The 22,851-nt window shown below is 43.2% G+C and overlaps 1 protein-coding gene across 11 annotated transcripts in view; it reads left to right on the top strand.

The window, feature by feature from the left end:
• Positions 1 to 22,851, top strand: part of LOC133020511 (nuclear factor 1 X-type-like) — a 104,224-nt gene that overhangs the window by 21,325 nt on the left and 60,048 nt on the right. For 6 of the 11 annotated variants that reach the window (XM_061087102.1, XM_061087111.1, XM_061087118.1 and 3 more), the window contains one exon: positions 16,591 to 17,122. In XM_061087102.1, the coding sequence (XP_060943085.1) occupies positions 16,591 to 17,122 (532 nt within the window). Of the gene's footprint in view, positions 1 to 15,007; positions 15,713 to 16,419; positions 17,123 to 22,851 lie in introns of those variants that run through there. The other 5 variants (XM_061087127.1, XM_061087160.1, XM_061087094.1 and 2 more) reach the window with 2 other exon arrangements.

Raw genomic sequence — 22,851 nt, 5'->3', positions numbered from 1 at the left:
CAAACTTCCCAGCAGGTTTTTTTCCTCCTCACATTTGGGTTTTTAAGAGCGCGCCCCGCTCTTCGTATTTATTTTTATATTCAGATGTTATGGATTGCTCCGGGAAAAGGCTGTACCTTTTCCCAGCAAGAGGAATTAATACTGTTTGAATTGTGAAAAAAAAACCTGACCACTGCTTAATAAACAAACTAGGCATGATTAAAAAACGGACCCTTGTTTGTTGACTCTCTGCTTGTTTCTGTGTGTGTACGCACCTGCCCCCTGTCTTTCTATGCACATGCATGAACCAGACTGTCAACTGAGTATGAATGCAGAAAAGTGGGGAACGAACAGTGTGGGATGTAATATTTACTAGTTACTAGTTACTTTTCTATGCATTCATGTGTATCTGTACTTATTTCTTGTGCACTTTTACTCCACCTTAAATATATATTTGGAAGAGGCCAGTCCAGAAACTCAGCCATCAATTTGCATTTATTAATATAACTGTATTATTCTTAACTAAATATACAGTGTAGGTACAGTTAATGATGTGGTTGATCGTTGCTTTACATTACATTACATTACATTTAGCTGACGCTTTTATCCAAAGCGACTTACAATAAGTGCATTCAACCCTGAGGGTACAAACCAAGAACAACAAGAATCAAGACAGTAAAATTTCTTCGAAATAAAGCAAAACTACAGAGTGCTATAAGTAAGTGCCATTTTAGTGCTACCAAAGTGTTAGTTTTCAAAAGTGGTTAGTTTTTTTTTTTTTTTTTTTTTTTATTATTCAAGGTACAGTCGGAAGAGGTGTGTTTTTAGTTTTCGGCGAAAGATGTGTAAACTTTCAGATGTCCGGATGTCGAATGGGAGCTCATTCCACCATTTAGGAGCTAGGACAGCAAACAGTCGTGATTTTGATGAGTGTTTAGCTCGCAGTGAAGGAGGAACGAGTCGTTTAGCTGAAGCAGAGCGGAGAGAACGTGCTGGTGTGTAGTGTTTGACCATGTCCTGGATGTAAACTGGACCTGATCTGTTTACAGCATGGTATGCGAGTACTAGTGTTTTGAACCGGATGCGGGCAGCCACTGGTAGCCAGTGTAGGGAGCGGAGGAGCGGAGTAGTTTTAGGGAATAGACACCTCTCATCAAGTATTTTTAATATTTATACTTAAGAACAAATACAAATTAACAGGTAGAAAACTGAGTGTGGTTTATTTGTGTCAATATATTTGTACTTTAACACATGCAAAAATTTTCCTCCCCCACTGGGGCCGAACACATCAAACAAAGTAAAATACTGGTTAAAAAAAAATTAGATTTACAGGCGAGCTTATGTGTGTGTGTGTGTGCGTGTGTGCGTGTGTCCTGCACCTCATCACGACTTTGCTGCCTAAACAATATCCCAAACAAAAAGCCCATACGGTTTCTCCCTTCGACACAGCAGAGCAGAGATTGATGATCGGCTCGTGTGTATTCAAGCCGACTTTCACTCAGGTGATAAAATCCTGTCGGCCCGGGCCGCTCTGTGTCGTCAGGTTCATTTCTCCTCTTCCTCTGTACGAGACGGGATCACCCAACACCAAAGCTCACGTGTGACCTCATCTGAGAATATGCTTGTCACTTTCCTTGCACTTCATTTCTGTCTTTATTTCCTCCCTTTTCCTGAGCGCCTCCCTCCTTCTTTTGCTCACTTATCTCTGTTTTCTCCATCATCCCTCGCCTCCTCCTACTCTTTGTCTCATTACATCTTTTTTAACTTCAACTGTCTCCCCCTCCATTTTTTTTACCTCATTCTTTCCAGCCCCCCTCTGCTACTCCTCTCTCCTTGGCTCCCTGAGGAAAGAGCCTCGGTCTTATCTGGGATATGTTGGATTTGGTGAGCTTAAAAGCCACTTCACTGACTCCCTGTCTGCCTCTCCTGAGAGCAGCCTGGACTATCTTAAACAGTTTGAGCGGTCACCAGGCTTTGTCCGCGGGAATTCCTCTCATCAGGCAACTTTTTACTCCCCACCACCTCCTCAATGCTAATCGTTTACCTGACTCCAACTCCAACCCCCCCACCCCCCTCTCCCTTCCCTCTGTCTCGCTCTGCTTCTTTTCTCCTCTTCTACTGACTGAAATGCTAGATACACACATATTGGGTTTCTTTGGTGATGTGAAGGAATGCTAATGTATCATAACCATATTACAGTACTTAGAGGAGGCAAACGGTGCCAAGTGCTATCTGCAGAATCAAATCTCTGCACAAGAGCCTTTCTCTAGGCTTCAGATTGAAAAACACTGTCCCCATTTTGATTTTCCTCGCTGGAAATACATAAAGCTGAAAGCCCCTCTAAAATGTGCAGAAACAATGGCGTTGTTGTATTCAATAATGCAATTTCTGCAGGAATTGGAAAGCCAGCCTAAATAAAGATGAGGCCAAATCCTATTTTGCATCGGATTCTTCTTTTTTTCTCTTTTTTGAGGCAGCGGAAGAACTTGAATTTCCCCCCGCAATGTTTCCCTGTGTAGTTGTGTGAAACAGCGGTCGGAGGACACTGTATATTGCACAGTTGTCACAGTTTGAAATACATCGATTTCTTAGGAATAGCAATCAAATACTGTTTAGAAATGTGGAAGAAGAATTATTTATTCCAATGCTTCCGGAGAAAGAGTGTAACCAGATGACAAGTGCAAACCCAGAAGCAATCCTAACATGATATAATCAGATGCAGGGCAGAGTGGTAACACAGTGGAGTGATGGATTTTTATTTAGGGGGCGTGTGTTGATTGATTGAGCGCTGCCGTCCGTGTTGACTCACAGACAAAGAACTGACGAGTGGCTGGTCTGAGCAGGGGCGTCATGACTCCAACTCCCCTAAACGCCACTGCAAAGGCAAACCCTTCTCTGTGTGTGTGTGTGTGCATGGATATGTGTTTGTGCAGGTTTGTGAATCGCCGCATGTGCAGTCCATTTTGCGTCTGCATGTGTTTGCGTGTCTCCACTGTGTGTAAGAGTGTGTGTGTGTGTGTGTGTGTGTTTCAGTCCTGACGGCCAAGAAGCCTCAGCAGCATCTGACGTGGCAGCTCTTGCTGCTTTCAGTCCAGCTCTTTTCCTCCTGGCTCACTTCTCTGTGATACTATCTCTTCATACAATCACATGTTTATAAATGGAGGCTGACTGGTATGTCATACAACACCGGTTTCACTGAGAGTTGATAAACACTGCACGTTTTGCCGCAGAATGACTTGGCGAAGATTTATTGCAGTTTAAAGAAAGAAAAAATTTCAGCGGATATCGAGTACAGGAGGAAAAGTAAAAAAAGAAATCTGGCATGATTCAAGCGGAGGCCAGCGAGGGCACGGTTACACGTATACAGTATTTCACATACATGCTATTCCATCTCTCAGCACAAATGGGAGGGATTTCAAGGTAACTAAGGGCCAATAGAAAATAAATATAAACATACCAGATGTATGTCACTAAGAAGTGTGGAGCATATGCTATTCTTCTATTTTTAACAAATTTGTGTATATATTCACATTTTCTGATAATGTTTTGAATGAAAAACATTCACATATTTGATTTTAAATGCAACACTAACCAAATGTGAAGGTTTGATTATAGATGCAGCACAAAAATTCGACTTTTCCCTCGCTGTCCTGTTTGTGAGATGCCTTTTTATCGAGGTGGGTTTCCTCCATTTTACGTCCCCTCTGAGGACATGTACTTATGGCTGTCTGCCTGTGGTCCTGTGGTGCTCCTGAGGTCTGTGTGAGGTGGTAGTTTGGGCCGGGGAAGCCAGCGAGCGTGGTCACAGAGGAGATAACTGCACACACACTTGCCCAGAGGCGCCCATCGTGCATCTGTCTGTCGGTCCTCCGCCCCCTCGCTTTGTCGGAGGATTCTTCTTTAAAAATGGAAAGCGCTAGTTTGCGACGATAAAAGTTTCAAAAATGATTTAGCTGTGGTGTGTCTGCGCACGCGTCTCCATGTGTTTTTGTGTGTGTGCGTGCGGTTGTGAAGGATCTTTGTTTTCTCGCCTTGCATGTGTTTGTGTGCGCCCTCGGTTTCTTCCACCCTGGCATTGTGTCTGCCCTACAGGGAATGCCACTCAAAATGGGCAGAGCGACCTTTAACCCTCACGCTGCCAGCTCAGCGTCAGGCATAACTCTCCGTTGTGTGCATGGGCCCGTCTCCCTTTAACCCAAACTCTGTCAGGCATAGCAGAGATTAAGACCCAGGTCTCAGGAAGCCATTTGGAACAGACACCTTTTAACCCTAATGGGATCAGAGTTGCATAGGAGGCCACTTGGAGCAGCCACCCACTCTTAACCCCTATAATGCTACCAACTCAGCACAGACAAGGCAGAGTGCACAGGCAAAAGCCCAGCTCATATCATGCCACAGGGAGCGGGCAACGTTTAACCCTCGCGGCGCCAACCAAGCGCAGGCAAAAGTCCAGCTCACATGATAAGCAGAATTAAATCCGCAAGCTTCAGTGTCCCTGATAGGGAGCTCACTGGTGCAGAAATAGGATAGTAATGTAACAGGGTTGGTTTCCCATCTGCAAAGAAGCATGCCGCAGACGTTTGAGATGTTCCAACTGCAAATGACAAAGTGTGATCAGTTTTGTGCTTTTATTTAGAGAAAACAATACATTAATTGATTTGGAAAATTATTTAATGAATTATATACTACATATTTTGAATTATTCAGGAACACAACATCCAAAAAGTATTTTCTATATCAAACCCCCCTTGTTTATGTTATTTCTCCACAAATGTTAAGTTTTCAGGAACAAATTATTTACCGCCGCGATGAGTTCTGAGTCACAGTTTTAAAAGTTTTTCACAAAGCCAGGTTTTTATCGAGCCTCATCTCACGGTTTAATGATTCTTCAATCCCAAAGTTTGGAATCAACAAGATTGAATACTTATCCTACCGTGCTTTTCAAAATAAAACTGGCTGCGGTCAAAGCGTGTAAACATGACCCAACACATGTCGAAACCACTGCACTTCTTGTGTTTCTTTCCTGTGTGAAGGTTAGACTGTTTGTGTGCTCTGCCAGGGCCCGGTTCAACAATCTAGGAAGCGATCGGTCACACAAAAGAAGGGAATACGTTTACAGGGAAGTTATGGAGAAACGTGCCAAGTGGCCCCTTGCAAATGATAAATGTAATACTAAAGGATGGTTCCGAATATAATTGTCACACAAACTGTAGCCCAGTGAGAAACTTTCCGTTCAATTTAAGTACCAGGGTATGGGCTGCAGCATGTGTGTGTGAGAGATTGAAAGAGCTAGAAGAAGTAGAGAGAGAGAGGGAAAAGGGAGTTTCTACACTTGCCTGTCTGGCACCGGCCGAGTGAACGAGTGCACAAGTTTCAGTCTGGGTGAGTCAAGCTGTGTGAGAGAGAGGCAGCGTGAAAAGGAGGGGAGAGGGAGTTCCATGGTGAAGGGAGCGCGGGGGGGGGAGGCGAAGCGAGGGATGCTAGAAGATGGATAGCAATTGAGAAAGAGAGAGCACAGGCGATTGGTAAAAGCAGAGGGGGGACGCAGCAAAAGGCAGAGGGAGGGATGGTTGAAGTTCAACAGCATCACAGGCCACAGGAAGCGGAAACCCAAGTGTTAGTGCGGGAGAGAGGGAAGTGGTGCAGAGTAAGAGGTGAAAGAACTAAATGAAGGATAAGGAGGAATAGGTGATGGTGGGGGGCACAGAATGAATGTGCGAGCCGGGCTTGTGGTGAAGAATTTGCATAAAGGGTGAGGGCACTCTGCCCGGCTTTTGGGGAGAGGTTGGCATCTCGCCTCGCCGACTGGCAGAACGAGGATCGGGGAGAAATAAAAGAATGAGGGGGAGCGAAAGAGTGAGAGAGAAAGTCTCTCAATAGTGCATCTCTTGTGTGGGGAGAAGCAGGCCTTGGCTGCTGCCGGCGCAGGGCATGGAGTGGGGGGGTGGGGTGGATATCGGGTTTCATTATCTGCTTGATTCCTGCTGTATTTGCTAACCATGTGCTTCAAAGCCCTCGCTGCAGCTGTAGGCACGGCAACCGTGGCCAGTGTGCGCCGCTGGCATGTGGCGACTGGAGCGCGGCTGGAGGTGTGTGCAACGTGCGCTTCGGTTATAAGGGTGAGACAGGAAACGTGAGACAGGAAGCAAGAGACAGAAAGTGTGAGACAGGTGCTGTACTTCTCTGTGGCTGCAGCACAAAGCTGCCAAACTGCCATCACCCCTCTCTCCCACACACACACACGCACAAACACACATACACTAACACACACACTCTCTCTCGTTGTGTATCACACTGCCCACTTGACCTTATCAGGAATGGCTGCCCTGGTCGAGGGCAAATGCTTTACTCTCTTTTACTGTCGGAAAATGCCACGCCACCAGTGTGTGTGCGTGTTGTTGTTTGTGAGGTTTAAGTGTGTTTATGTGGCTGTGTGCTTGTGTGTGTGCTTGTGTGTGTGTGTGTGTGTATGTGTGTGTGTGTGTGTGTGTGTGTGTGTGTGTGTGTGTGTGTGTGTGTGTGTGTGTGTGTGTGTGTGTGCATGCCATGGTAACGCTACACCAACCGTTGTAATCTAAACACACATATGAAGTCGTCTCCATGTATTCACTTAGTGTATTCCTGCATGAAATCCTATACGGCCCCATCTCGCTGCGGCCACATGTTGAAACGTTTTTTATTAAATCATCGTTTGTTACATGCTGCGCCAGAATCTCCTAATTTAGTTTGAAAATCCATAATTTTGCCCAGTTTTATTTATACTCTGATAAGATCATCCCTGGGAGAAACATTCTTTCTAATTGACAGCACCGTTATCTAGATTAACAGTCAGTTTCGCATCATCTTAAATAAGAGTCAGTATTATATTTCTCTTCAGCTCTCTTTGCAGTTCCCACAACACATTTTTGTGTATAAGAGTTAAAGTTTTGAATGCCGTCCACCCAATCTATGCCAATAAACCTCAACTGTATTCAACAACAAATGATCATCCTAAAATGTTTTCTCAGTAGTCCAAATTGAATTTGGTTCTCCAAATATTTGAAGTATTTTCAGGACATGAAATGGGAATCCTACTCACTTGTGGGGTTACAGTTATGTTTATAATTAAGTGTATAAGGTGGAATTCATGCAGACGAGCCCGAGTCGTTGAAATACCACACAAACCTCAAGAAAATCCTGGCTGAATTCATTTTGGATGCCTGAAAAAACCCCAGAACGGGCTCTCGATCTGATCCTTGTTGTGCTTACATCTGAAGCTGCAGCAGTCTGCCCAGACAAATCCATTGCACAATCTTGGAAGTATATTTGAGTGTAATATTACCCAGGTCTGCAGTCATGTCAGAAGCCCCGGCTTGCTATCAGTCCCCGTGTCTCTGGAGCTGTTTAAAGCTCGCTCGCTCTGTCTTTCCCTCCCAGCCTCATGCCACAAATGGCTTCCAGACTTTCACACATAGTAATGCTTCAGTGTGTAAACAGGCGTAATTACAAACGATGCACAGACACACTTTAAACATCAATCTGTGCTGATGGGAGAAAGAGGGCAGAAAGAGGGAAAGGAGTTTTTTCTCTTCCTCTTCCAGGGAGGAGACTGGATTGAAAAGGTTTTTGAGCTGGATGGAAACGGAGAGACTGGCGGTGATGAGAAGTTAAGGAGGAAATTTTAAAGAGGAATAATGTGGGTCTGTTTGTGAATGCATGTGTGTGGGCTGAAATAAGAGAATAAGTGAATGAAAGAAGGAGAAATAGGACACTTTCCCCCCCTATTTCCTGCGAGTTTCCAGGGAAATAGTAGTTTATATTAACTTAACCGTGATTATTTTATATCCCTGAGGCTCGTGAGGTTACAACCCATCACCTCTTAATGGCAGGGTGTTACTCACCACTACTCAGGCCGGCTCAGTCCTCACCTTACCTCTCTATTTTTCCTGTGCTTCGAACGGAAAGAAAACATGGAAACTTCGCTGTGCAGCCCATATAAAATTATTCCTCTTCCACTTCCCTTCTCTTTTGTAATGTGGACATAAATAACATCGTGGCCATGCTGCGTAAAAAAAATCCAAGCTCCCTGTTTAATATAAAGTTACAAAATATTTAATACATAAATACATATATTTTTTTCACATCTTTTTAAGTGCAAAGTAAACTATAACGCACAATATTTCTTTCCAGCTCAAGAGATCAGAGTACACACACACACACACACACACACACACACACACACACACACACACACACACACACACACACACACACACACACACACACACACACACAGTCAGAGGAAACATTATTTAGATCTCTCACAGTCTTTCCCTTACATCATCATGTCAATAAGTGATTTTACACAGCAGATGTCAATGACGAATGACTCACCCTTACACACAGTGTCATTCATAAGCTTGGTGTGTGTGTGTGTGTGTGTGTGTGTGTGTGTGTGTGTCTGTGTGTGTCTGTGTCCCACCCTTAAAGAACATCTTGATCCACCTGACAAAAAACTTGACAGTCAGAAAAATAAAAATGACTCCACACGTATCTGGCCTTCAATGTCACACTTATAGCAGTGTCTAAAATGAAGAGTCTTATTTCGGTAGAATAAAAATATTCACAGGGCAAAAGGCTCATATGTCGATGGTTTTCCTGTTGTTCCAGCAAATAATAATGATGATAATTAAAAGGATTAAAATTAGTAACAATTATTATAATTATTAAAAAACATTTGAAATATGTATAACATTAGGTATAATTCATAAACATATATTTTAAAGCGATATGAAATTATTATTATTTCAAAAACGTTGAATTTTCAGATTAAACAGCAAAATGAAATGTTGCTAATTATTTAAGAATGGCATTTATAGTTTTAATAAATTTACATTTGCAATTCTTTATAGGCTTCAAAATGTAACGGATTTTATGTAATGAATTTATGTTTGAAAAAAATCAAAATTTTTAAACCACCAAGTAATATCTTTTCGAATGTTTTGTTATTTAGGTCATGTTGGTGGTACATATATATAACATAATATACTGTAATATTAACAATAAATAAAAACAAGGTGCATTTTTTATATAATTTAAACGAGATTTTAAGACTGCCTGGACATTTTGATGAGGATGGATATTAATTAATTTTAAATGTGTGTGTGGTTGTTTTTTTTTGCTCTAAAGCTTTTTTAAAAAAATATGATTTTGTGTTTTATTAAAATGAGAATGGAAAAATAAAAGAAGAAACCAAATAATTAGCCTTCATGTGTGTAAATAATATAATATTAGAACTCTGGTTGCCTGCAGCAGTCCCACATGTAATGGCAGGTGACTCATCAGGATGTGGCATCAAACCACCTTATCTTTTTCGTGCCTCATGTGTACGTGAACACTGACATTTATTTGAACACATAACATTATTAACCACACACTCATCTCAGGTAATTGCTCATTCTATCTTGTGGGGATAAAGGCCCAATAGGTCACAGGCAAAAATTACAGTTTGCGTATATAATCAACCAACAGGAACAACTAGATATATTTCTTTAAACACACATGAAGGTGTTGTTAATAGTCAATTTATAACGTTCACATGTTAAGTAGGCGACATGAATAAATATGCTTTCACTTCAGGAGGAAAAGCTGCTTTTGTGCGGTTGATCGTGTTTACTCTGGTGGATGTTTGCCTTTGAACAGATATGAACAGAGGTCGCTTTCTAACGCTGCTCTGTGTGGGTCAGCTCCACCTGTTCTCCACATCCACCTGCTTGTTCTTTTTTCACTTTGACTTTTTTTAAGGGATGAATTTTGACCCTTCTTGTTTGACGTAGCGTGAGGGACTGGCGGCGGAGCGCAAGCTGGAGGAAGAGGAGGAGAAGCCTCGTTAGATTTGAACTTATCTCATATTCACAACGGGTTTTACGCTGTTATTTTTAAATGTATAAATAGAAGAGTTACTGGGAGATGGACGAGTGAAGCGTGAGCTCACCGTACGTAAAGGTGAACGGACGTAATGGCGGCCGGTGTCCGAGCGAGTGACGGAGCTCCCCGGTGTCCGAGCGAGTGACGGAGGTGGGTTCATATCTTAGTTCTCATCTCCTGGTTAATATCCGTATTTTAAACGCGTAGACACACAGTGTGGAGGCCGCTGTGAGCCGAAGGGCAAGCAAAGCGGAGGAAAAAGACTTTTACCCAAATGATAATATAATTCAGGTTAATTATTGTTGTTTGATGAGTCGTTTAACTATCTGGAAAGCTGGCATCACCTGCCCCGGGCTTGAATCATAAATTCTAGGCCTCCATCTTACAGGCATCTTGTGTCCTCCACGTCCGGGTTGCTCCCTCACCAGGTGGAGTTACACTGGCTCAACACACAGTTTATGGTTTAACCAGTGGTGTATAAAGTACTTGAAAGCAATACTTGAGTAAAAGTACAGATATCTTACCTGAAAGTGACTTCGGTAAAAGTAGAAGTCACCCGTCAGAAAATGACTTGAGTAAAAGTCTTAAATTAGCTCATATTAAAAGTACTTAAGTATCAAAAGTATCTGGTGTTGAAATGTACTTAAGTATCAAAAGTAAAAGTACAAGTACCACAATTAAAAATGCAAAGTGCTTTTTATAGTAGGCCTATACAGACACATAACAACCCAAAATGTTTCTCCTCAAGATTTATCTCAACTGACTGAAAAATTATAACAACGCTATGAATATAATGTATATAATGTAGAATTTTACAAATTTTGAACCCTAGATGAGAGAGAGAGAGAGAGAGAGAGAGAGAGAGAGAGAGAGAGAGAGAGAGAGAGAGGTGCGCCGTGCGTAGAGGAGTGCTGCGCCAACCTCCGCTGCTCAAGTAACGAGCCAGTTTGAGAATGTAAGAATTAGAAAGTACACATATTGGTGCTCGTCAGGAAAAGAAGTACTCAAGTAAAGTACAGATATGTGAAAAATCTACTTAAGTACAGTAACAAAGTATTTCTACTTCGTTACTTCCCACCACTGGGTTTAACACCACCAAGCTCCTTACAAACAGCACTCTCAGTATTTTTTAAAGTGTTTCCCCTCTTTGTCTTGTGTTTTTGGCAGTGGCCGCTGCTCCCAGCTTTTGGCCCTGTTAATAAAAACCTGAGGTGGTGTCTGTAGTGTCTGTGCTGCTCTCTGAGTTGTGGCCTGTAAGGGGGCAGGAGTGTGTGTGTGTGGGGGGGGGGGCACACTTGTCCTGCCCAGTCTGCTGAACAAAGGTTGTAGTTCCTATTTTTCTTTTCCCTGGAAGAAGGAGATAAGCTGAGGTGTTGCTCAGATGATTCTACCTGCAGAGTCCAGTGGCAGAGACCTGAGGGGGGGGGGAACTGCCCCACAGCCCTGGCCTTGCCCCCCCGAGGAGCTCTGGGCAAATATGGGTTTGAAAAGGTCAACAAATATATATATATAAAATATTAGTCTGGAACAAAGACTCGTTTGTTTTCCAACGTCATAAAAGAACTTGCCGTAACTGGATGCTGTGCCCGGACGTCAGTGCCCTGGTTAGTGTTTGCTGCAGTATGTGATCATCATAGGCCTCGCGGTGAGTTTGAAGTTATTTTTATTTATGGACTTCATGTTTCGTAGAATATTATAAAATGAGGTCTTGCTCAAATTATTGCAAAGCGGATTCCCACACAGTGGCAGAGGCCGGAGCCCAAGACACTTTGTTCTGTCTGCCATGAGCTAAAGGAAGTGTGGATTTGAAAATGTAATATAAAAAATTGGATATTAAATATCAGGACACAGTGAGTTTAAAATTATATTTATTTTCATGTTTTCAAGGATATTATAAGATTAGGTCTTTCTGAAATTATTGAAGATCAAAAACCTGCCTTCGTTTTGCCCTGAGGAGAACCCCCCCCCCCCCTCCACTTACAATGAGCTGAATGAAGTGTAGGTTTGAAAATGTCAAAATAGGGACATTAAATATTATTATGATATAATAAACATATAATATACATATAATATATAATAAATATAAGACACAGACCTATCTCTTTTCCAAAATGATACAAAATATTGTCTTAAATGGATATTATACACCAATGTCAAAGTGTTATGTGCAATTTTGTATTAAGTCCAGTTTATGATCATATTAGGCCAGACAATGAATTTAACTAAGTGTGATTTCTTTATGGATTTGAATGTTTCATATAATATTGTAAGCTGAGATCAGAGCAGATACCGGCAGAGTCCAGAGGCCTTAGAAACGGACCTAATAACCTTCACTCTTTCAAGAGGAGAACCCCCCCCCCCTCTCCAATGAGCTGACTGAAATGTGGGTTTGAGAATATGAATAAAAAATGGATATTAAATATTAGGATGCAAGACAGACATTTTTTTTCAAAAATCATAAAACATCTGGCCTTACCAACGTCATGCCCGTGTTACGCTCTTGTCTATGATTTGGTATTTGGTCCGGTTTATGATCATCTTACGCCTGGCAGTGGATTAAATTGAGGTTCTTTTTACAGAGTTCATGTTTCATATAAATATTATATTGTTTAGTAACACAGATTAATTTGTAGTCTCATGATAGGTTTCTTTCACATTTCATTTTGTTGTGCAAAAGAGATGATAAGAATTAGGTTACTGAGAAAATGTTGCAAGACAAGAACAACAAAAGCAAATGTGTTGCTGGTTCAAATAGACAAAGAAGTGGTTTGGATTTCCCTGATAGTGCTCTCCTGATTATTATCATTGTGTCAGTAATGATATGATAGTGTTACAGGAAGTGACAGTAATACCTGTCATATATGACTCCTTCTCTTTGTCAGTGGCCCATTAATCAAAAGGTCCAGTGATAAACACACCTCCATTATTATTCTTCATAAACACACACGTCTCTTAATTCCATTTCCTCATTCTTCATCTCCACCCATTCCTACATTTTCAGTGCTGCGTATGTTAGCGTGAACAATCGGCACCAGGCCCGGCCCGGCCCGGCCTGGTCCAGATGGGGTCGGCAACCCCCCCCAGCACTAGCAGTGATGAGCCAGTCGGCCAGCCAGGCAGCCATCTAGCCAGCAAGCTACCCACCCAGGTAGCCAAGCAGTTATTCACCCTGCCAGTCATGCAGCACTTTCAGCCAACCTAACAGCCAGGTTGCCAGCCAGTCAGTGGAGCAGCCAGTCAGTGGAGCAGCCAGTCATCCAGGCTGCGGACTCACTGTCAGACGCTGACAGGGGGAAGAGGCCAGGCTAAATCTGATGCTCCTGAAAGCCAACCAGAGGACTCTGGCCTTTGTAGGCCGTTCACAGACAGCCTGTCCCGTTGCACAGCAGGGGGCTTCATCCCACAATCAAATGGCCAGGCCCTCAACTTTGCCACATGACAAGTTAGCTTTTTGTGGCTGCCCGTTGCCGAGATTCCAGATTTGACAATGTCTTCGTGATTCCTGTGAGCCTCGTCGTTTATTTTCTATTTAACTTGGACGGCGTGAACGAGCAAATGTCGTCTTTTTTATGTAATCTGGAAGCAGGGCATTTAAATACCCTTCTAATGGGTATGTATACGTATGTTGTTCAGGCCATTAAGGACATTATTTTACTTACAAATACATCAGATTATAGTGAATTGATCCTCAGTGGGAGCCTTTGTCTCTCACACATTTCTCCCATGGTGCACTGGGCACAGCCTGTCCCTCCGAGGTCATGCGGGTCAGCCAATGAGGACGAGACAATGTGCTTGCCAGGGCAGCTATACTGCCTGGTGCCCGCTCGCGTTCTGCTGCAGTTCAATTACGTGTCATTGTGTCCTTTTCCATAATGTAACGAGTGACAATTTAGTGACTGCAGGAGGAGACGATAATTCTTTTCACCAGCACAAAGATTACCATATCTGAATCTGAGAGCATTAGACTAAGCTTTCTGAATTACAGAGAAGCGGAATAGTCTGTTTTTGACAGATTTGATATCCGCTTGCCCTCGGTGAACAGCTTTACGTGAACACGCGTCTTACATGGAGCCGTCCGCCGCAGCACTCTGCAGCCGGCACTGTCCGCCGAATCACACACAAACGGGATTGCTCTCGAATTTGGTAACAGAAACTTTTAATGTGTTTCTGTGTCTGTGCGCGGCCGGTGCCATTAAAGCAAAGTGGAAAAAAAAAAAAAAAAAAAAAAAATAGAGAGAGGGAACGAAGGGGCCAGTTTGGATTGGAGAGTACATTTTGAAACAAGAGAGCATTTTTTTTTTTTGGATGGTATTTTTTTTGTTAGGGGGGCTAATGGGCATTTTCTCCCCCCTCCTCTCTTTGTTTGTGTGGTAAATCCAGGAGCAGCTGCTGGTCCCAGGGTCTAGTGGGATTTTGGGCCTGTGTTTTCTCATGCCATCCCATGCCAAGGTGGTGTAACGCGAGTAGCGAGAGAGGGAGAAAGAGAGAGAGAGAGGGGTGTTTTCTGTAGGGGAGGGTGTGTGTGTGTGTCTGTGGAGGGGGGGGGGGTTGCAGTTGGAGAGCTGGTTTGTTGGTAGCGCTGTGACCACGCCGGTGACGAAGGCGATGTGGAGGGGGGGGGGGGCAAGGCGATGTGGAGGGGGGGGGGGGCTGGGGGGGATTTAGGAGGCGGGCGCTGTCTGGATTGGATGCATGTAAAATTAATATCCTCTGGACTTTGCCTTTGCACTAGATTGGAAGTCGTCTATTTGGCTAATGACGTGCCTTCTGCCTGCACCACACACAACCCCCCCTCCCGCCTCTGCCTCTCTCCCGCTCTCTCTCTCTCACCATCTCTCTCTCTCTCTCTCCCCCCCTCCACTACCAGCCACCAACCAACCAACAAACCACCCCCCCCACCCCCCCACCTCTTTGCTTCTCCCTCTGCCATCGCTCTCTCTCTCTCTCCCCTCCCTTTCAGTGTTGGGAGCGCGCGTATTGGCTGGGCTGTTTGAGACTCGGTGCCAAATAGGTGGGCCCTCTGCGTGTTGGCACAGACTCAGTCAATGGTTAGAGAAGGAAAGTGGAGAGGAAGAGAGAAAGAGAGGGACAGAGTTGGAGAGAAAGAGGGGGAAAAAAGAAGCTGCACTCGGGTTTGCCAGCGGTCGTGCACACTCTTCCAACATTGATTCGGTCCTCTTGTTTTTTTTGTTTTTTTTTTCCTCTCCTTCTCCTCTGTCTGCACCCCCCTTCTCCAGCTCTCTCTATCCCTCTCCGTGAGTCTTATGCAGATCCTACAGAACTGAACCAATAGCTCACGCTGCTTTGCCAAGCTTTTTTTTTTTTTTATTTTGTTTTTCATCAAGATCTTTTTTTTTCAACATATTTTTGCAAACAAACAAAGAGGCTTGTTGAAGTTTTTGACAGTTTTATCCTTTTGTTACGGCCATATCTGTTTTATTTTGGTTTTGCACGGTCAGCGCTTCAAAAAAAAATCCTTTTAGAAAGAGAGATTGCTGAACTTCTACACTCTCCTTCTGTTGTGCTCTTGAACAGCACCTCTCCTGCAGCTCCTGCTACAGTACCTCCTGTGTTCCTGTGCTGGTATTACACTGCGCCCCTTTGGCCTGCCTCCTCTTTCTCAGCTTTTCCCCCCCGCTGCTTTTGTTGGACAGTTTCTCAGCATCTCTTTTTGCTTCATTTTTTCGCCCTCCTCAGCCTTTTGTTTTCTAAATTACGCTGCATTACCCCAGCAACTTTTGACTCTTCACTCCAGTTTTCTAAACTGGTGGTGCATTTTTAGTTTCTTTGCAATCGGCGGGTGAATTTAGGATGAGAGAGCAAAATGGTAACTACCATGTTATTCTTGTTTTAATTACATGTGTTTTGCTATAAGGACTTTTCAATACAAAATGCAGTTATGTTATAAATGCACAAATATTTAATGTTGTGGCCTTTCAATGTAACGCTTTGTTTTTTCAATATTGAGATATTTTTATTTTGACTTTTCAAGATTATTTCAGCATTGTATTAAATATATTTCAAATTATAGTTTTTACAAAATGTAGATATAACATTTTATTGGTTAATAGTTTTTCCAGAATTAAAAATGTTTTTGTTGTAGTTTTGTAATTGATAGAGGCAGAGATATTTTTCATTCTTGGCACATTTAAAATTTTGATATTTATTTATTAGCAGGCTCATGATTTTTTGCAGCAATATAATTTTAAGAAAACCCTCACAGTAAATACTCGAGATATTTTTTCCTCATCTGTTAATTTAGTCTTTCATTGTGTTATGTGTTTTGTAAAATGTGTTCAATGTGATGCGTGTCAGGTGTAGAGTATCTCTTTCTCTGTCTCTGTCTCTGTCTCTCTGTCTCTCTCTCTCTCTCTCGCTCTCTCTCTGTCTCTCTCTCTCTCTCTCTCTCTCTCTCTCTCTCTCTCTCTCTCTCTCTCTCTCTCTCTCTCTCTCTCTCTCTCTGCCTGTCTCTCTCTCTCTGAACCCCTCGCTCATTCTCTCCCTCCGCTCACACAGAGCAGGCGCTGCTCCTCCATGCTGCGCGCCGGTGCTAACTGCCTCTCTTCTCTCTTCCCTTCCTCACCCCCACTCCCTCTCTCCCCATCCTTCTCTCCCCCATTCTCCCCCTCTCTCTCCACTGCCTCCTCCTGCTTCCCCCCACCCTCTCTCTCCTCCACCCTCCCACCTTCTTCCTCCCTCATCCAGGATGAATTCCACCCCTTCATCGAGGCCCTGCTGCCCCACGTCCGCGCCTTCGCCTACACCTGGTTCAACCTGCAGGCCCGTAAGCGCAAGTACTTCAAGAAGCATGAGAAGCGCATGTCCAAGGAGGAAGAACGCGCAGTGAAGGATGAGCTGCTGGGGGAGAAGCCAGAGATCAAACAGAAGTGGGCCTCGCGCCTGCTGGCCAAGCTCCGTAAGGACATCCGGCCTGAGTTCCGTGAGGACTTTGTGCTCACCATCACGGGGAAAAAGCCCCCCTGCTGCGTGCTGTCCAACCCCGACCAGAAGGGCAAGATCCGTCGAATCGACTGCCTCCGCCAAGCCGACAAGGTGTGGCGACTGGACCTGGTGATGGTCATCCTGTTCAAGGGCAGCCCCCTGGAGAGCACGGACGGGGAACGGCTGGTGAAGTCACCACAGTGCACCAACCCTGGCTTGTGCGTCCAGCCGCACCACATCGGAGTGTCCGTCAAGGAGCTCGACCTCTACCTGGCCTACTTCGTCCACACGCCAGGTATGTGGCAAAACTTACACTCATAGAGAGGGATGCCAACACATATAGACTCCATACATATGCACATACTTGTACACACACATTTACATAGTCATACGCATGTACACACAGAAACACAATTACACACTCGTGTGTGTGGTATGTAATTAGATAGAGGGAATAGCAGAAAGAAAAAATCAATAAAAACTGGCTTGTTTTTTTAACTTTAAAGTTTCAGAAATATTCTAAAAAGGTATGTTAATAATAAGTAAATACTTGAAATAATAACAAAGATACCTGATAAGGATAAATGCAAATATTTGAAATAATAACAAAGATACCTGATAAGAATAAATGCAAATTGAAAATTCGAAAAGTGTTAATTTAATAATATGCATTTTTTTGGAGAACCAAAATATAAATCACCTCTTGCTCTTTATTTCCTAACAATCAGCAAATATTTTTGCTTTATGCATGTTTTTATATTTTTTACAAAAAAAGAATATGTTAGTGTCTGTCAACGACATTCATCCAGCGTGCCCTGGCAAGTACATATTCATTTCTTCTGAACGAGGAATTTGCGGCTTCATATGGACATATAGTTTGTGTTTTTTTATAGGAAGTAATTTGCATGCCTGTGTTTGTATATATGTGTGTGTTTTTATGAGATGATGACCACTGTCAAATTGTGTATTTTTTGTGCGACGAGTGAGAGTCACTATTTATAAGATTGTACTCAGTCGGTTGAAGTGTGTGTGCCATTGTAGCCAAAGAACGCCATTTGGCCAAAGCCCAGGTTGTCTGAGTGTGTGTCTGCGTGCGTCTGCCAGTGTGTGTGAGTGTGTTTTGAGGAGAGAAGCAGCAGAGTCGCGAGTCTCCTGCTCTCAGGCCGCAGGCTGCTGTCGCCTTCACCGTCTGCCTGAACGCTAGCACCCCGTCGGACCTGGCTGCCAAACACACACTCGCACACAAAATGCCAGTGCTTACAGACAGCCAGTACTATTGCAGCCACCTTCACACCCATACACACATATACAAACACAGCTAAATAAAGATGCACACATCCGGTAAGAAAAACAACAAAAAAAGAATAACAACTCTGTCATCTTTGTAGCACACTTTCACACGTAGAGCCAAACATGGTTTTAGTCACGATTACGTACACACACCCACACAACACACACACTCGGCCAAGCAGTATCATAGATACAGTTTGATACAGCCAAACATTGTTGTATCTCAGCCACCATCATGGATACACATACTCACACCCGGCCAAACATTGCTGTAGCCTCCAGTGCACATACTCTACACACATCGCCAAAACACTGGCTGTGTAGTAGTTTTTCCCCCCGCATTGCAAAAAAATAACTGTTACAGCAAACACACGCACACAAACACACACACACATGAAAGACATTTCACAGCCAAATCCTGCAAATACACACTACCTCACCATTCGCTGGCTACGTATACAAACACATGCTCATGACCTAATATTATCTCAGCTGGAATTTTCGGGAAATTTCAAACAGTGACTCAACCAGCTTCACACACACATATATGTATATACAGCAAACCTCTGCCCAAATACACACACACTCTCTGCTCAGACACAACTCTTATGGTAGACGCTAACAGGAGTATAGCCAAATGCTATCACAACCGCCTCAACCTCTCTCTCCCTCCCTCTCTCTCTCTTGCCGACACACACACAAACACACACACACGCTCTCAAAGTCTCGGTCCAGGCCAAGCACCTCACACGGCCTGAGCCAAACCCTGGCAGTGGCTCGGTCTGTCTGTGTCTGTGGCAGTGACAAAGCGGAGGGAGCAGGTTCTCCTGACGTCGACTGAGATAATCTCTTTGACTGTTTAAGTTGTGATTTTTTTTTTCTGTGAATTTGTTTCTCAAATATAATTGATTTTATCAGTTCAATGGCTTGGAATTGATTAAAACTGAGACTGTGCTGCAGAAAAAGAAGAATCTCGGTCAGCGATTTAATCACTTTTAACATTTAGCACATAATAATATTTGTACATGATGCTCTACAAAATTATAGTTTTTTAGTTTTCTTACCTCGGTGTGAACAATTTAAATGTGAATGAAAGAATAATGTTAGTAAGATAATACCTTACCTTTTCACTTTTGTTTTATAATAAATTATAAATAAGTAGTTTTAAATTATGTAATTAAAACAATTACCAAATTTCCATATTTTCACAATTTGAAGGCACAATGGTCCATGAACAAAATCATCATTAAATATTTATTTGTGATATCATATAAGTAATTTAAAGGTTCTCAAAAAACTGCTGGTGGTGATTGAAATAGATTATTATGTTGACAATTTCATTTATGCGATTGAGGTAGGATGTTGAAATGGGGAAGAATTTGTTTTCTAACATTTAGTCTCAAACTGAACGCATAAGATGTGTCATGAAATATTTTTTCTTCCTCACTCTGACATCGTTAGCCGTCCAGTTGTTGGATTTTTGTTATGCTCAGTTATTTACTTCACAGCACTTTAGTAAAACACACAACTGCTTGGAGGGGCTTCCCAGTGCCGCTATTCATAATGTGGAATCACTCTCTTATCTTAACTGGCTAATACAGAGCGCCTCTGTACTTCTATCTGCCTGCAAAGAGCCAACGCTCAGTTTAAGCCCTGGTTGGGGCCTAGCGGGAATAACGGAGGGCAAACCACTGTCTACAAACCTCTGAGGGTCACCTCTGTGACCTCTCTTGGCTCTCATTTACTTTTAATTTACAAATGGATATATGTGAGCAAACAGATGCTGTTACAATGATTGTGTGGTTGTGTATTTTTTCAGTCACGTAATGAATGACAAGATTCTCTCATTGTTTGTTTTTGTTTGGTTTGCATTTTGTCAGTCTTTAGCATCTCTGTCTTCCTCGCTCCTCTTTGATCCCGTGCACACTTTTGTTTTGTCTCCTTAAACATCGCCCTCATTGTTGCTCTCACAGAGGTAAAGCCTCCGCTGATCTCTTTTGTTTATATTGTAGGAGACACAGAGAGAGGCAGAGAGAGAGGGAGAGTGTGTTGGAACGGAGGAGAGGCTGCGATAGTGATTGTTCTGTTTGGCAGCGCCCGGGCCCCGTTGGTGTGGGAAGAAGAGAAAGACGTCTTGTGTTTTGTTTATGACAGAGTGGCAAAAGCTGCCATGGGGAATCTCTGGGCTTGCCGTCAGGCTTTCTCAGGCTGTTCTGCAGCCAGCCAGCCTTTGAGATCATCTCTGTTACGGGGCATAACGCACACCGGAGCCGAAGCAGAGCAATCCATGCTGCTACTACACACAACCTCCCTGTTTCTCAGGCACCTTCGATAAATAGCAACAAAACAGACAGGGCAAATGTATCTTGGACTCTTGTCACTGAAATACTGGCAAAGAACAAAGAAGAGGAGACGAGTGGTTGAACACTGGCTAGTGCATTATTTTTAGTGTTTTATTAAGAGTGAATGGCTGGTATTATATTGGAGATAGTGATCTTTTGGCCCTGAAGTGCCAAAGGTCTGCCAGAGAACCACAAACTGGCAAAGCGCCTTTAATAACCAACCAATGGAGTTTGTTTTAATAGACTTATTCCACAGCTCAAGTTTAGATATAGTTGTCACTTCTGTTAGTCTGACTACCACTTCGGTGGGTCCACATATAAACCATCTGAGGAGAAATCATTGAGCTGCTTCTCATAGTGTTCAGTGGACTATTTGATTTATAATCTTTGTGCTGTTTGAGCTTAAACTCCTCACATTTCTGATTTATTTAAGGTTGGAAAAAATAGAAAGTTTAAAAAAAAAAAAAAAAACACATTTGTCAGGTCCAAAGTTAGCTCACTGCACTTAGTCAGACTTTGGACCTCCTTCTTACTGCTTTTCTTTTCTCTCTCTCTCTCTCTTCTCTCTTTTGTAAGCTGTAAGTGCGATCATGAAAAGATCTTTTAAATGTGTTTCCAATCAAAAGTGCAGTACAGGAAATTTGCAGTCACTCCGAGGGAGGTGTGAAATGTGCTCGCCGTGCCATTTCTGCCATGACCGCTCCACACACCACGCTCTGCTCTGCCAGATCCCGCCTCCCTCTCGCTGTAGCAGTAGTCATGTCTTGGACGACGCTGTGAGAAAGCCCAGAGAAACCCTAGTGTGCTGCGGCCAGCTCCCCCCCCTCACTGACCACGGGAAGGATTCACAAATAAAAATCCCACTTGTGTTCATCACTACGGAAAATTCCCTGAGTATCCTGGATTTATGAGGGAAAAAAAGAGCTGAAATGTGGGAGAAAGAGAATAGAAATAGTGCAACAGAGAAAAAGAGAAGCATCCCGACAGCCACGGCTGACATGATGAATGGCTTGCAACGTATTAAAAGTTGACAGGGTACTGATGGATTCCACAGGTTCCCACTGCTCCGCGGCTCAGCACTTTTTTTTGTTTTCCTGTGAAAATAATCTGTTGTTAATTACTTCCTGGATCTCTTCTCAGGCTCCCATGACATCACAAGGGCCGGGTGGACTGTCCTTGTAAGTGTTTTTGTTTGTGTCTGTGTGCGCGCACAGCTTATAGGACGACCCTCAGCGGTGAAGTGAGCATTGAGTTTTGATTAAATTACATCTCGACTTCTGAGGGGGGGGTCAGTCAGGTCTGTGTTTTTTTTTTTTATTGTGTGCGGTGGGAACGGGGCCCACAATGGCTAAGAAAAGCTCTCCACATGCAGAGCGGGTTTGGCATCAGTACATGTTCGCTGAAGGCTCTCGTTTAGCCGTGTCCGCATCTTCCTCTGTCTGTCTGTCTGTCTGTCTGGTGTCGTGGGCACACTGAGGTGGCTACGTATCAAATCTGAAGGGTTAAGATAGAGGGAGACCCCCATCACATTAGAGAGGCAGAGCGAGCGGGTGTCTTCTCACACTATTCTTGGCTTCGGGAAAAAGTCTGTGTATTTGGATTGCTAATGGTATCGGGCTAGCCAAAGCCCTGTTGTGTGCTCATTTGCTCCAAAACACACACACGCACGCACACACACACACACGCACAAACACAAACAAAAACATGAGGCAAACATTGGGATGTCACAGACTTACGTAGATTGATCCAAAACCGCAGGGTCTGCATTTATCTCAGGAGACCATGATGACACAAGCAGACTTGAGGGAAAATAGAAAAAAAGAGCAAGGCAAGTCAAAGGCAATGTTGTTGTTTGGTCTTCTCTTAAAATGACCAGTGAAATCTGGCCTTATTCGTGATGCAATGCCTTTGTCCTAGAAACACCTCCCTGCTTCTCTGGTTTTCACACAGCGATCATAAGCCTCAGTTTTTTTGGCTGCGACTGACTAGGGAGAAAGTGAAAACCCCCTGAACATTTCTGGTCGTCCCGCATCTGTTCCCTTTTGTGTGGAGAGTTTCAGTGTGGTAAATAAATTATTCCAGTGAAATCGAGAGACCCTCATTGTCGCGGAACAGACAAAATGAGGCAGTTTGTGTTATTTGGCTCTCTTATCAGTTTTTTTCTCATACTCTTTGTCTTTTCTTTTCTTTTTTTCGAATGAACTCAGCCATCAGATTTGTTCTGTTTCCCCTCAGGTGAAGCTCTCAATTGTAAAGACACAGCTGATAGAAAAGCAGCTTTGTATTTTCTTTTTTTATGGAACACAGAAATCTCATTGTTAAATTAGCGATCGCATGTTATTCTTTTCTTTTGGTATTCCACTTTGATACAGAATGTATTATTTTGAATGAC

This window comes from Limanda limanda, chromosome 2 (assembly GCF_963576545.1).
Source record: "Limanda limanda chromosome 2, fLimLim1.1, whole genome shotgun sequence".
NCBI lineage: Eukaryota > Metazoa > Chordata > Actinopteri > Pleuronectiformes > Pleuronectidae > Limanda > Limanda limanda.
Note: the sequence above shows the minus strand (reverse complement) of the source record. Positions and strands in the feature narration are given on the sequence as shown.